Raw genomic sequence first — 14,912 nt, 5'->3', positions numbered from 1 at the left:
AGCGGGGCCCTCTGCACGCACACGAACGCCGGCGACAGGTGGACCGTCTCGTCCCCCTTCACCAGCTGCCCTGAGGAGCCATCTGCCCACGGCTGCCTGCGAGAGCGCTCGCTTGTTAGGACGAGCCCGAGGGGACAAGATAGGACTAGCTGCTCCATGCACTGCTCGGCCCGCACGGAAACCTCCTCTGAGCTTCCAAAGCCCTGCTGCATCCCATGATCCAAGCTTTGGGAATCGGCTCCACGCAGAGATACAAACACCTAATAGACTGCATCTGCTCTCCGAACTATCCCTGGGCTCACCCAGCCGCCTTGGCGGGAAGGAGAAGTGGTTCGGGGCCTGGGGGCTCTTGGTGTCACACCTGAAATGACAGAAGGTGGCCCGGGGCTGCAGCTTCTACGTTGCCCAAGGGGCGTCAGAGTGAATGAACTCCTTGGCAGCCCTGCTGTCATTTAGGATTAGAGATAAGACTGGGGCTGAAAAAGTCAACCCTGCATGCTGAGTACTGCATATTGCTACATTGCAACTCTTCCACCTTAGGTATGGAGGACAACCTAGCAAGGATCTTGCAGGAGTGAAGCGAAGCATGTGTCCTCCTCACCCCGGGAGATGTGTCGAAATCAGAATCAGTGCCAGTGCTTCAACTGATACCAAAGAGGTGCTGAGGGTATTGCATCAAGCAAAATATTTGTTTAATGTACTACTCAGGCACGGATATTCTCGATGGCCTTGGTTTCAAACCATTTTAGTATAGTCCTAACTTCAGGCATGTTGAAGCCGATGTTGCTAAACTGGAAAGAGACTACTTGCTGAAAGTACGTTCTGTAATGTAACACAGTTCAGGCTTTCTAATCCTGCAACAGGCTTCGCCTGCTGCTGTACTGTAAGAAATGTCTAGGTAAACTGCTGAAATGCTTTGACCTGAGCAATATTGTATCAGGCAGTGAAACAGCCAGCTTCCTAAACCGAGTCCCGAAGTTTTGTAGAAGCTAGTAAGCATGGCACTGGAGTGAGTAAAAGCTGAAAGTTAATGTCTAGCGGTAGAACATGGTGTTTTAACGAAAGTGGTCTTATGTAAACATTACTTACTCCAGAGTGGGAAGTCTTTCAGATTTTTTTGCTAGCAGATAATACTATGGGGAAATGGAATTAATGTTGGAACACAGAAGAGTGGCTTGATTCAATTACACATATACTAAAGCACATACAGAAAACTGAGCTGGCATCAAAACTGAGTAATCTATTGACTTAGAATCCACTCCTGATAAAAATGGAGTAGCATGAAAAGTAGTTTTGAAATCTAACCTTGAAGAGCTGTTGTGGTAACATCTTAGGTTCTAAAATTAATGTAAAGACAATGAAATGACTCCAGAAGGTATAATGGCTTCTAGGTTAATCATTAAAGCAAAGAATAATAGCAAACACATTTGCAGGAACTCAACATAGATGTCCTACACTTACAACATAAACACAATTTTCATGACTGGATGCGTATTACATATTATTTTCTACTAGAACACCCACAAAACTATGATTATCTTATTATTCATATAACTAGGTTTTTAGAAGAGAACTGGGTGATATTAAGAAGAAAAAAAGTCATACTGAACATGGCAATTAACACAGGAAGACTACAGCCAGAAGAATTTGAATTGACTGTAACTCACACTCCTTGCAAATTTGTTTCCTGCAGCACAGATCTGCTTGAATGGAACTCCAAGGTTCAGTATCTCAGGCGATGATGTACAGATGAGAACTCGGCAGGACCATGCGTATTGGCAGGACAGAAGTATGCATGTTTGAGGACAAGAGGTTTCAAGAAAAAAAGCTCTGTGTAACACAATGCACTTACCAGTATTTGAAAAGAAAATTATTTGAGGAAGAGGATAAAGAATGCGAACCCTAGCTCAGAGTGGATCCTATACACAGAGACAGGTCTGCATGAAATGAGAAGCAATGAGTTTCTAAACTGCAATGTTGCCAGCCCCAGTCAGGATGCTGTCCTGCATAGCATCCTCTTCCCCTGGAACACTAGCCCTTCACGCTAGAAGGCAGGCTTTTTTTCTTGTTTTGTTAGCTTGAAATCTACGTCAGTCTTAAATCCTTTAGTTCACCTTATTATTTGTTACTGTTTCCTACTCAGATCATGTTCATTTTGCACTTGGTATGAGATAAACAACCTAGGATTGATACACAGCCTGCTTCTAAGTCCCTGCTTACAGTATCACTGTATGCTCTATTACCAAGTCCTTAACTCTAACTGTTTAAGTCATGTCTGGAGAAGAATCAAAGCCTAAGATTTTCTCCTTACTGGCCAAAAATAACAGTCCCTCTCTTCCTTCATCTCACATTGTCTCTTTTCTGTACCATGTCTTAAACTCCAAAGGAAGGGAGTAGTTCAGCAACTTCCCAGCCAACTTAGTTGCTTCTTCTGGGAAAGACATAACTGAGAGCTGATTTTCCAACTTAACTCTATCCGTAAAATGATTTGTATCAGGTTGCATTGGGACCCGTATTACAGTTGCCACGGGGATAAGCACTGTCCAAAGGCAAGGCAAAATGAGGGTTTCTGTCCCAAAGAGCTTACATTGTAAATTCAGTATTTCAGGGAACACTTGAGAACTGAGGCAGTCGTGTAATACTTCTACAATAACTTCACATTTGAAAAAAACAAATTTAAGTATTATTTCAATGCTGAGTAAAAACCAGAGCTTTCACCCTTCAAAACAAGTTAGGAAAGCACTGTGTCTTTTCAATGAGGCTAGGCAGCTAGGGACTACTGTGGCAGCAAATACAGGTACTGCTAATGCAAAAGTACATTTTCAGAAAAGACTGCACAATTTATGTTATTAAAGAAGATACATCGTCAGATGGTTGCTGCAAAAATAGAAAAAAGGAGAAACATCCCTTAGCTAAGGGTGCTTTCACTTAAGGAAACACCAAAGCATGTAGTTAGGTCTATTAATATTCAGGTCAGTTCCCATGCACCCACCATGACCTCACTGCTTTCTTGACTCAGCAGAAAAAGGAGTTTATGAAAAATACATGAAAACACATCTCCATTTTTTTTGAAAGCTACTATCAGTCAAACCTGTGCAGGTATTTTTAGAACTAATACTATTTCCTATGCTTCTCCTCTGAAGTACTGAAAATGCACATTACTACTTTTGTAAAGAGGGGGAAAAAACCTCCAAAACAACCAGGCAATTACTTTGACATTATTTAGAGTATAAAGAGCTCTAAATTCTTACTTCTGGAGACACACCCAGAATTAAATCCACTGTCAAACAAGAGTACAGGAAGTAATTTTGATTCCATCAGTATTCGTGGAGATTTAACTTTTTCTTCAGCTCTTTCCTACAAAACAGGCAAACGTGACCAAAATCTGTCCAAACAGCCTGAAAGATCAGGAGCTAAAAACATGAAATTTTGATTCACTCTTTCTCTCTATATCAACCATAACTTAAAACATTACTGACAAGAAAACTGTACTTAAAGTTGATCAACGCAGGGTCCTGCAGACTCTGAATGTGTATAAAGTATTGTGAAACAATGCAAAATATTCTGAAAGACTTGCCATTTACTGGAATTCCTAGATATACTATTTAGACTTCTAATTTTACAAAAGAAACATGTTCTTTCCAAGAATACAGTTCTACAAAGCAGGTATTACAAAATATTTTCAGTCCGAGTAAGAAAACATTATTTTTTACGTGAACAAATCCGTCTCTCTGAAGAGCTGAGCTTGTGGCAACGCAAATCAAATGTGTGTGACCATCCACAACAGACATGTAGAAAAATGATGATGGTCATATTCTACTCTGTGACAGGGAAATCTGGTAAGTGATACAAATAATGGACATGACAGAGGAAATGACTGGAGGCAAATAGAAAGTCTGTGGATTTTAAGCAATCTCTAATTTTTAATTAAGGAAACATTCTCTGCAGCCTAATATGCAGGGGTTTTTGTTTTGTTTTAAGCTGTTGTCTCCTTGATCTCTCAACAAGTGGAGCCCCATCTTCCAAGCAGCCAGCAGGACACTGCTAGGCTGAGGTGACTGATGTAATTAGAGGACAGTGTGCGAGTACCATATGTTGAATGAATATTGCACGTTTAAAAATACCAGGCATCACTTCAGCTTCTGAGGGAGCAGTAGATACCATTATGCACTCCTGCACACTTCAGTCATGCTCTACAGCAAAAATTACTGTATAGCATTCAGACTACTTTCTCAAGAAGAAGCACTGATACTATCAGTGCATTCGCAACCACCCATTTTTTGTTCCATGTTCTTTTTTCTAAGCTAAGTTTTTAGGGATAAAGAGTCCAGTGCCTGATGTCTTTCATTGTAAGTTTCTAATTACCTACCTAATTATTTACTTGTACTACAGGATGTAATGCTTGAAATTTCATGAGTAGATAACAACAGTAAATAATAAGTAAGTAATACTTGCTTTTGTTCTGGGTCTTAAAGTAAGAAAAACATTTGAGTTTTTAGTTCTGTTATTAAAACCAGCACTTAACCTCTAAGGCTTCCAACCATAGACTTTAGATCACACTGGAGATAACATTCTGCCATAATTTTAAATATTTCAGAAGGGGGGGCAGGAAGAAAAAAAAAAAGATGCATTCAACTACATCACCAAAACTTGAGTATATGCGGGTATTAAAATCTGTAGCTTTACCTGAAAGTTTTGATATGAATAAACAAATATCCAGTGTCATAGAATCTGAGAACACATTCTGTACTACTTCAGCAAGGATGAAGTATTTTTAAAAAACATATGCATTCTTATTTAATATGCTATGTTAACATGCTTTATAGTACTTAATATGCTACATCTAAATTCTAAGCTAAACAAACCCTATTTCCAGAGCAATCAAAACTACCCCTATGAAGAAGGCTGTATTTCCAGGAAAAGTTCAGTATCGCCAAGTTAGAATTGTATTTTGTTCTTTGTGTATATACCTATTAACTCTGATTAGATAGTATATTGGGAGAGATTTACATGAATAAACCCAGAAACTCATGAACTTAAACAATCCCTTTAATACAACAAACATATCAAGCTTTCAAATGTAATCTGGAACCAACTAACAAAAAAGAAACTCGAAACAACTTTTCTGAATGCTAGAAAGGGCTTATGCAAAACAGTGCACATTTATTCGAGGTATCGTATCCATGAAAACAAAACAAAACAAACCCAACTATCTACATTTAAAAAGAATTTTTTACTTAGCAAGGCAAAAGGAATTAGGTGGCACATACAGAGTAAACAGATGTAAACAGTGTAAAAATACAGGATGTTAATACCAACCAACCCAAAACTTTGGTTATGAAAACTGAAATAACCCAATATATTAAAGAAAAATAAACCAGAGGCATGCAAAATATTGTTTGTTAAAATACAGTCATCCATGTGGCTAAGTGAAAGTCACAAGCTGGTGAGATGGATTTAGAAATGCAGTCCTCCTTCTTTATTTACTTTTCTAAGATTGATTGTCATTCAATTTTCCACTGAAGTGGAATGGCTGATGAAAAGCTTTCAGCCTTTTTCAACCCACTGGTAACCAAATTTCTGAAGACTCCAAACACGTGTTGCAAAGGAAGTTTAGGTAATTGTGTTTTTATGATATAGTGTGATATACAACCTTGCTCAAATGCTACAAGCAAATGGTGCATGGTCCGTTACCATTCTAGAAGGCAAAAGCCTAGAGAACAGTGAAGTTGCTCTAGATGGAATTGAAAGATTTTCGAGTTTCTCCTCACAAGAGCAGTGACAAACTGCATGGTAAACTGGGTAAGCCACTTAACGTTTTATTTGCAACACAGAATATTTTGGCAACCAAGATATATTAAAGGAATCTGAATAGTGACCTGCAGTGCATGTGCTTTTCAGAAAAATCAAGTTTTGTTTCAGATATGCATCAGGAGCCTAAACAGCACAAGGCTTTTCACATTGAAGCAACCGTACCGATGCCATCCGTCTTAGATGCACCTACAAGTCCTTCTTGTCTTCTGCTTCATTTAAACTGTCCTGAAAAGAGAGAGGTTAAAAATAATTTTTTGTGTTTGGCAAGATCAGAAACCGTTGACTCCAGATGCCCCATTTTGCCCCCCTGCAGTCATACCTGATTTGTTCACTATACACTCTTCAAAGTTGTAGTCCCATCAATACTACCCCACATAACATGTGCACTTCTGACTCTAGTACAGTTACAGCCATGCAGCCTACTTCTGCTCCCTGCTCGTGTTACACATGAACTGTGCAGCAAACTCAGCAGAAAACATTTTCTGCTGTCAACTGATTTATCCTTAGGAGATGCATCTACTGTGTGCTCAGTACCTTCTGTTCTTTCCGTTCTGAGGTAAACACAGAAAACTGTAAGGATGTGTGTTCTAGACCACAAGATTGTTAGAAATGCAGCAGGATTACTACGGCTCATTACACAGGGAAGCACAACAAGGATAGGACATGCATGGTCATCTTAATTCAAATACAAAGATCAGTTGAGCAATCTCTATAAGAGTATAGGGTGAAGTTGGGAATCAGTAAGCAGTTTCACAGAGTACAGGAAAAAAATTATAACCAGCTCAAATTTGCATTTTTTAAAATTTTATTAATACAGGACCAACAAACAGCTCTTCTTGAAAAGCAGGTCACCATAATTTTAACATCAATCATTTATTTTCTCCCAAGACCATTACTTGTAAAGAGACTAACTTTCATTTTTGTTGAATTCCGAGGCAGACGTTAGGCATGGAACATACAAACACCTGTCAGACAACTTAAAGAACAAGCAGGGCTCCCAGTTCTACCAGAAATAATTACTGTACTGGGCATTATAGCCATGCGCATATGCAAACCCAGTCAAACTGTTCATTCAGCTTTTGCTTGCTATGTTTCTTTTTTTTTTTTATTTTGTACTTCAGTTTGAACTTTTATAGTAGCCTGTTTTCAGCCTAGGCTGTTTGTTGGTGGTTGGGGTTTTTTTTGTTCTTGTGTATCAACAGTATTGCAACATTTATAATCCAGTATTGCAAAAGCATGTTTAAAGAGCAAACAAAATAAAATTACTCTTATAAATCATGTATATACCACACACACACTACTCCTGTAATTTTCTTAGTAGATTTCAGTTTGATCATCACATGCAAAAGTATCTGAGTCTTATTTCCAGCAAAATCGAGTCAAATGATGACCTGAGCTTTGTCACCTGAAGTGCAAAAAAGAAAATGCTAATAGCTTTGCCATCCAGTCCTTGAAAACCAAAATTCTACTATTTTGATGAAGTTTAAGGAGTGCTGCCCATTGTAACTATATGCTATACTAAAGATTTTGGTAAATTCTCTTGCACAATAAATACCCAACAAGCAGAATTTTGCTGGTACAATTTCAGAACATTGTGCTCACATAGTGATCCAGAACCACCTACCTGAAGCCGTTCATATTCTTTCATAAGATGATCATATTCTCTTTTAAGGCCTTCAGACTGCTTTTTAACTGCAGCCACATCATTATTTGCCTTGTGGAGAGCTGTAAAATATCAGAATTAGTGTTTTAATTATTGCTTGTTTTCCTGCAGTTCCTCAGAGCACTAGTTATGTATTAAGGCTCCACTGCACTAGACCATCCTTCCTCTAAAAAAGCTTAAATTTAAAACAGAGCATCACAGATGGACACAGGAAGAGGACAGGGAGGGGAAAGAGAATGACTTGTGTTCAGGAAGAGCAGCACAAGGAACAGGAAGGGGCTGTAAGAAAGGTAAGGGCAAGACCAATGAACTGTTGACAGAGGTGATAACTCTGTCACATTGCAGAAGACAGTTCTAGAAAAACAAAACTCTACAACCCCAAAACCAAAACTGTCAGCCCTATTAAATCAAAGAGGGAACTCAAACCCTGGACAAAGCAACTGAGGCCATCTGTAAAATGTGGGGGGAAAAAAAGAGAGAGAATACATTATTATAGCAGCATAGATCCCCCCTTTTCACCCTGTTATATATTTTACCATGCATGAGTTAACCCATTAGAAGCACCACTTTGTGGTAGTAATAGTGGTGGTAGGATACACAACTGTGAACAGGCTTTTAACATGAGAAAAAGTAATTATTACTCTACTCACAATCTCAACAGCAATAAACTGAGAGCATATCTATGCTGCAGTACAAAACAGCCCAGGAGACCATAGGGGCTAATTTACAATGCAGGGTAAATCAGCATAAAGTTTCATAAAGCCATTACTCCTAAGCTGTTATGTAAGCATTCAAGGTCATTATGACAGTTTTATATTCCTCTGCTATAGGTATTTCAGGTATCTTTTATTTCTCTGCTGTAGCAGCATAGGCATACCCTAAAACTTGATTTATTCATGTCAGAACAGAGAAACGTTGTTAACGACCTATAAGGCTGCCTCACATAGCCATATTTAAAAAAAACCAAATCTTGATGGTACAAATAAAAAAAGAAACATTTGCTATTTTCCTTGTTCCAAAAATGTGGATCTATCCTTCGACTGTGAGCTCCCTGAGACAGGCTGTTCTTTCCCGGAGACCTCAAGAATTGCAGCACCTCTGTAAGAGCCTGTTCTCAAACAATGAGGAGCTAGATGTGTTTTTTGTTAAGCACCTAGCTACAAGCACTCAGGTCTGAACCATGGTTCACTTTGGGAACTAGTTCCTGAAACATCAGGACACAAGAGATTTGACCACTCTCCTACATGCAAAAAGGAAGACTCCCTCCCCCAGCATTTCTGCTATTTTTAATTAATTACTTTGAATGTACAGATTCAAAATCATTATCATGATTTCTCACGAAAGTCTGCAAATGGTTTTCTAGCACTAGGACTTTTACCTAGCCTGAAATTTGGTCTATTGAAGTTAATCACACTTATGTCTATTGATTCCAACCTGGTCAAAAATTTACCCCATCTCTTTACATCCTCTCTTTCATTTCCATACTCTTACACAGATATCCTTCATCCTTTAATGCATTTTTAACAGCATTAATACAAAAAAAACATTTTCTAAATGTTTCTGTATTCAGAATAACCATGATTTCCATACACCCAACAAGTCAAACCACATTGCATTTACTCTCTCTCTGATCTTGCTACTGTTTAAAATATTCAACAGTAAAATTTGGAAATCACTCTAAAATAAACTTGTGACAATTTGATAAGCTTCTGATTTTTAAGCTGTAGACAAAAAACATATGCATATGCCATTTTGCCTCTTCAAGAATCTGCTAAATTTTGCCTTTGTTTAAACATTCTTGTACATAGTTATAGTAAAAATTAATAATATCTCATTTCCGAAGAAGTTGTAACTCAGTGTTATTGATCTAATACTATTTAGCTGTTTACAAGCAGCAGCACAGTACTTTAGTTGCAACTAAAAACTACTGTATCTTTAAAACATGAACAAAGCATCAAAGCAAACAGGCTGCTGCATTGTTTCAATGTTTTGACCACAACAGATGTATGACAGGAATACCTCACCTAACCCTTGAAGAGAAAAAAGCGAAGAACAGATTGTCCTTTCCACCTGTGTTGGCTTTGGACCAAAAAAAAAAAACCCACCAAACAAACCACACCCACAAAAAAACAACCAAACAAAAAAACCCCAAACCCAGACTCATTCCTGTGGGGGCCACACAATAAAAAGGAGCGTCACATCTTTGACAATATGAATTCCCCAGTGCCCCCACTTCTCTGGATGTCTTCTTGTCAAGCAACGGAGACAGTCCATACATCACTGCTCAACTATTTTGTCATTGCATGAACACTGCAGTGCAGCCAAGTTGATTGCACAGGTATATTGTTTGTCATATGGATCATATCATATGAACACTGATCCAGCAGAAAACAGAAGATCCTTTGTGTGCACCATACAGTCAGTTATTATTTCTGGCTTCCATCTGGCCTGTTACTTTGCCTCACAGGAGTCAGAACAGCTGGACTGGCAGCAAGCAAAACCCAACAGCTGATTGTTCCTACCAAGTAAATGCATGAGCAGGCAGAAGGTGAAAATGCTGCTTCTACGTTAATGCAACTAATGAAAGGAATAGTCAGTAAGTCCCAAAACTGGATTCTAGCCTCAGTACTGTGAGAGGTGGGCTATCCTTTTTCACTCCTTCCCTTCAAAGAAAAATCGACAAAATATTCTTAGGGCAGTATATCAACAGAAGACATCTATGGAAAACTTTATCCCTTTACACTTAATGTGTGACTGGAGGTCCATAAACTAATGTAACATGTACAGTCTGGGAGAAGTAGAGAACTTGTCCTTCCCTTACCACATTCTCTGTATCATGTTCCAGGATAGATAGTTTCCTTCAGATTCCTCTAAAGTTGAAGCAGGATGAGAAATAAAATTGCTCTGACGAGGTTACTACAGCCCAGCAGCTGTAGCATTTATATTATCTTCTCATTTCAACAAGGATGGAGAACCAAACAGTAAAACAAAACCAAACAGCAACAAAAGCAACCAATCATTCTTTGGGCATTTCCCTGCAGAGCTACTAGTCCTGGTCTGACTAAATCACTTGAGTTACAGTGCTTGCTACTAAGGAAACGATCTGGAACTTAAATTAGCATTGCTCACAATACAAGTCTAAAACCTGAATGATTTGGACTAGTTTAAGACTAAGAAAGATTCCTTCCTCTCTTTTAAGAGTCTTCAAGTTGAGAAAGAGCTATTCACATTTAAGAATTTAGGCATTGATGGGACAAGAGATTTGCCAACAAATACGCTGTAAAGCTAGGAACACAACTCCAGTCAAGTGATTCCATACGAATTCTGAATTCTCTCCTCAAGATGTAACGGTCAGATAAAGTTTAAAAAGAGAAGGCAGGGCCAAAAAATTACACACAAATTTGCTCCAAGTACCTTTCACAACCTCAAATGAAATTTTGTTACAAAAGGGATGTTACCGCATCTTCAGATGGCATAAACGGCCTTGTGTAACAAAACCATGCTTGCTGTATGCAGTGTTACCCCTTCAAATCAACAAATATGAATATCAACTCTTGTTGCATGTGACATTGCGCAATGGCTCCCACCAAGGTTATGATCTCACAGTTAAACTGTAAGGTTAAGCATGATGGACTTTGTTTCTAAACCTCCCTCTGCCAATGGCTAAATAACATGAGACTGTGGCCAATTCTTTTAACTTGTATCTCCTTACAAAAGAAAGCTGATAGTTGGGGTTTTGGGGGATTTTTTTTGTTTATTTGTTTGTTTTTAAAAACTGGAGTGTTTCAGTGGAGCTCAACATAAATACAGTTTTCATACATGGTACTAGCCTGCTGGGCAACACAAAGGCCAAGCGGAACTCTCACTGGCAGCAGTTCTATGCAATGTATTCCCAATGTCTGTATTGTTTATATCTTTCTAACACCTAATAATCTTAGCATTAAGTGAGAGTTGTACAACTGTACATGCATACTTTCTAGAATAGTCAACGATTAAAAGCTATTTCAAAAACAGCCCTCCACAAGAATTGTTGCTCTCTTACTCCTGTCTTCTACAGCACTATGCAACCATGAAACAAGAAGCACTCTTGTGACACATTCTGTGTATAAAACAAACCTCATTAAAGGATGCATGGAAGTTTCATCAGAATTTCATCATCCTGCCCCACTGTATGCCTATGACAACAATATATATAAATAGGGAGTATTTTCAGAAAAAGTTGAGCTAACGTTTAGAAACACCTAAATTACTTTGGTGAGTCATACACATTTCACAAAGTGAAATCCTAACGGCATTGACAAAGAAATGGTCTTTGGGTTTTGTCTCAATGTGGTACTACAGACTCAGCTCAAAGATGCAATAAAGTCACAGCTCAATAACTGCACACAGGTGCTGGGGACCACAATGCCCGTTATGCTCCATCAGATGCAGGTAGAAGCTTTAGGTGCATGTCATTTGCCATGAAATATTGTTAGAAGAGGGGTCAACGAGCTGGACAGGAGTCTGCCACCAGTGTGTTCTGCTGCAAGACTTGATCAATACTAGTTGTTCTGTGCAAATTTCTGTTGTGTAAATGAAGCTGTAGCCTTTACCATACACTAGGACAGTGTCACCAAAAAAATGACCAGAGATTGAAGGTAGAATAGCACAGCATTGCAGAAGTCTCCCTCCTGCCTGAAGGGTCCCATAATAACAAATGGACATTTCACACATCAGCATGTCCACAGTGTGGGATCTGTGAGCGAGAAAAGAAAGTTAACGCACCAAAAGCCCTGTTCCTGCCCCCAACCCAAGGATCGCTGTAAAGACAGCTGCTTTATGAAACTTCTCTGATACTCTGATGCCATCTCCAGTTGCAGATAGTTTGTCTTCTTGTACCTTTTTGGATAATTTTCAAAACTATCAAAATGAAACAATATCATAGCATCTCTTCTTTCCCCAGAAAATTCCAGCAGCCATACTGAGAGCCTTTAATTATCTGAATCAACATTTTGTTAGAGATTATGTCTAATGTGTAGCAGGAGAAACATTCTCACATCTGCACTGGGTGCTCCTAGGAGTACATTTATTTATTTCTAGGTATTAGTGAGACATTTTTCATAATGTATATTATGAAAGTGTATCAATAAAATACAATCTTGGAAGGTTTCTAAACAGTCAAGTTATTACATGTCCAGGTATGCTAAAAATGGATTTAGGCTCTGAAAGTGCTAGCTCCACTGCTGGGTGCCTACAAAGGCCCCAGTATGTGGGTCTGCAATAAAGTAGTGAAGAACTAGCCCCCTTTCCTTCACTTCCACAATAAAGTGAAAAAGGGCATCAAGGGGGATAGGCAAGTCAAGTCTGAAATGAAAACAAATTTGGCCAAAATCTTTGTCACTCATATCCAATCTTTCCTCAGATTTTAGTAATTTCACTACTCAGTCTCTTTGTCTTGTATTTTCATCTTCCTCCCCAACTGCCCAGAGCACAGTAGGTGGCACAATGTCTTCTTAACTTAGGATTTCACTTACGTTAAGTGGACAAAAAAATAGGGTAGACTGGGTTTCCTATAAAAGGTAGAAAGCTAAAGAACTAGAGATGAGTCTGCTGCAAGTCTGCAATAACCACTGCCTACACTATAATTTCAGTCAGAATTTCAGAAAGAGAAGACATACAGTATTTTCTCTGCCAGAAGTTGTAAATACTGGATCAAAACCTTACAGAAAATTTGGATCTCCCCTGAAGTCACAGCACTAATCTGATACTAAACTGCCTTATTTAAACGTGAAGATGGCTTACATTGAGGACTCCTCCTGGATACCACTCTATTGAGTTAACCCACTTTTCAACACGTGGCCTACTATACAGTAATATATCACCCTATCACCATACATGAGAAGCTTAACAAATGTACCAGACCAGAGCAATGGATATTTGAAACTGCTCTGTGAAAAAGATTATACTTGTTTTTAAATCCAAGCAGCAAAAGAACACCAAACTCCAACGAAACAAGAACAAAATCCAAATTTATTACTCTTACTGATACTATAGCTGAAAACCAAACAAAAAGAAAACGCCCAAAACCCAAACCAGTGAAGTTTTCCTTTTTATACTAGTTTTGCCTTGTTTCATTACTAGGTGACATCCCACACACTCTTCACTCCCTTCTCCAACCCCCAAATACCCCCAAAATTTCATGGATTGCACTTTGTGGACACAAAGGAAAGATTACTTCAGTCATGTGAGCTCAGTGACATGAAACAAATTGTTAAAAAGGGGTAAAACAAGCTTTTCAATCTCAACTTTGATTTTGTGTAATGCATTGCTCACACTTCGTGAGCATGAAACTCAACATTCACCTGCTTGGTTGCAGAAGTTTCAAAAGGAAATAGTAAATTCAATTCACATTAAATCTCTAACAGTCCATAGAAAGCTGTGTCTACAGAGGTGGTTATTATCAAGTACTTTAAGCTTTCTGGCTATCAGCTTGCTCAAAATAATGTATAAGAAGACTTACAAAAAAATAACATAGACATAAACCTTAACACCACCTAGCTGACCATGGTAATTAACAAAACCATGGGGTTTTCTGTTTTGCCAGTGAGGGGGATGGCCTCAGGGAACGGTTGTAAATATTTTCTATTAATTCCTTAAAAAGACCCTCTCCCCAACTTTCCCCTTAACAAAAGACTCAAGCATGCCTTAATTTATACATCTTTTGGATGGACAACAGCCTACAGGGGGAATGCAGCTGAAGCAGCATGTGGTAAATCTATTTATTCCTTAGCTTTCTCTAGCATTCCTGACTGAAAAGCTTACATTATATTAGTGTTACATACCACCAGTTAGTTTAAATAAAACATATGCATTTAAGTTTTTCATTGATCCTGTCACTTCAAAGGCAGTTTTCCCCCCTTTCTTTAAGAAAACAGCAGGAGAGGGAAACCCCACAATCAAACCTGCCTGAGAATGTGAACTAATGAGACCCTCTGTTTAAAGATTCTTGTTGCCTCAAGCCCAGCTGAAAACAGCTGTTCAACAGTTCTTGTTTGTCTTCACAGTGGACAATGAAAAATGATTCACGAAATATTTGTTGTTATTTTTACAGCTTTGTAGCACTGCCATGCAATAGGAAAGCAGGGCTGTTTTGATGACAACATGCTATCTGGTACCACAAAAATCTGTATTTTGTTACAGTCTGAACATCTTATTAATGCTTACAAGGTCACAGGCAGTGTTATCTTAAAAACACTAACTTCAGATGAGCAGGTGTTCATAAACATCACACACCTTGACAGATCCCAGTAAGACAGAACCAAACAGGTGAAATCTGCTTCTATCTCAATTTTGGTTGCCAAGAAAGCAGTTTTGACAACCTAAACCTTAAACACGGAAGCTGCTAACAAAAGTATTATGTTACAAATTGCAAAGCATGTTTCCTTGTAGACAAAAA

General features: G+C 38.6%; 1 protein-coding gene across 1 annotated transcript in view; it reads right to left on the bottom strand.

Moving 5' to 3' along the window:
- Nucleotides 1–5,031: 5,031 nt before the first annotated feature.
- The window catches only part of LOC104251556 (B-cell receptor-associated protein 29), a 37,479-nt gene continuing 27,598 nt past the window's right edge, over nucleotides 5,032–14,912 (bottom strand). The window contains 2 exon segments of the mRNA XM_059816016.1: nucleotides 5,032–6,039; nucleotides 7,439–7,539. Of these exon segments, the coding sequence (XP_059671999.1) occupies nucleotides 6,001–6,039; nucleotides 7,439–7,539 (140 nt within the window). The 3' untranslated portion in view covers nucleotides 5,032–6,000.

Source organism: Gavia stellata, chromosome 4, assembly GCF_030936135.1.
Source record: "Gavia stellata isolate bGavSte3 chromosome 4, bGavSte3.hap2, whole genome shotgun sequence".
Classification (NCBI taxonomy): domain Eukaryota; kingdom Metazoa; phylum Chordata; class Aves; order Gaviiformes; family Gaviidae; genus Gavia; species Gavia stellata.
Note: the sequence above shows the minus strand (reverse complement) of the source record. Positions and strands in the feature narration are given on the sequence as shown.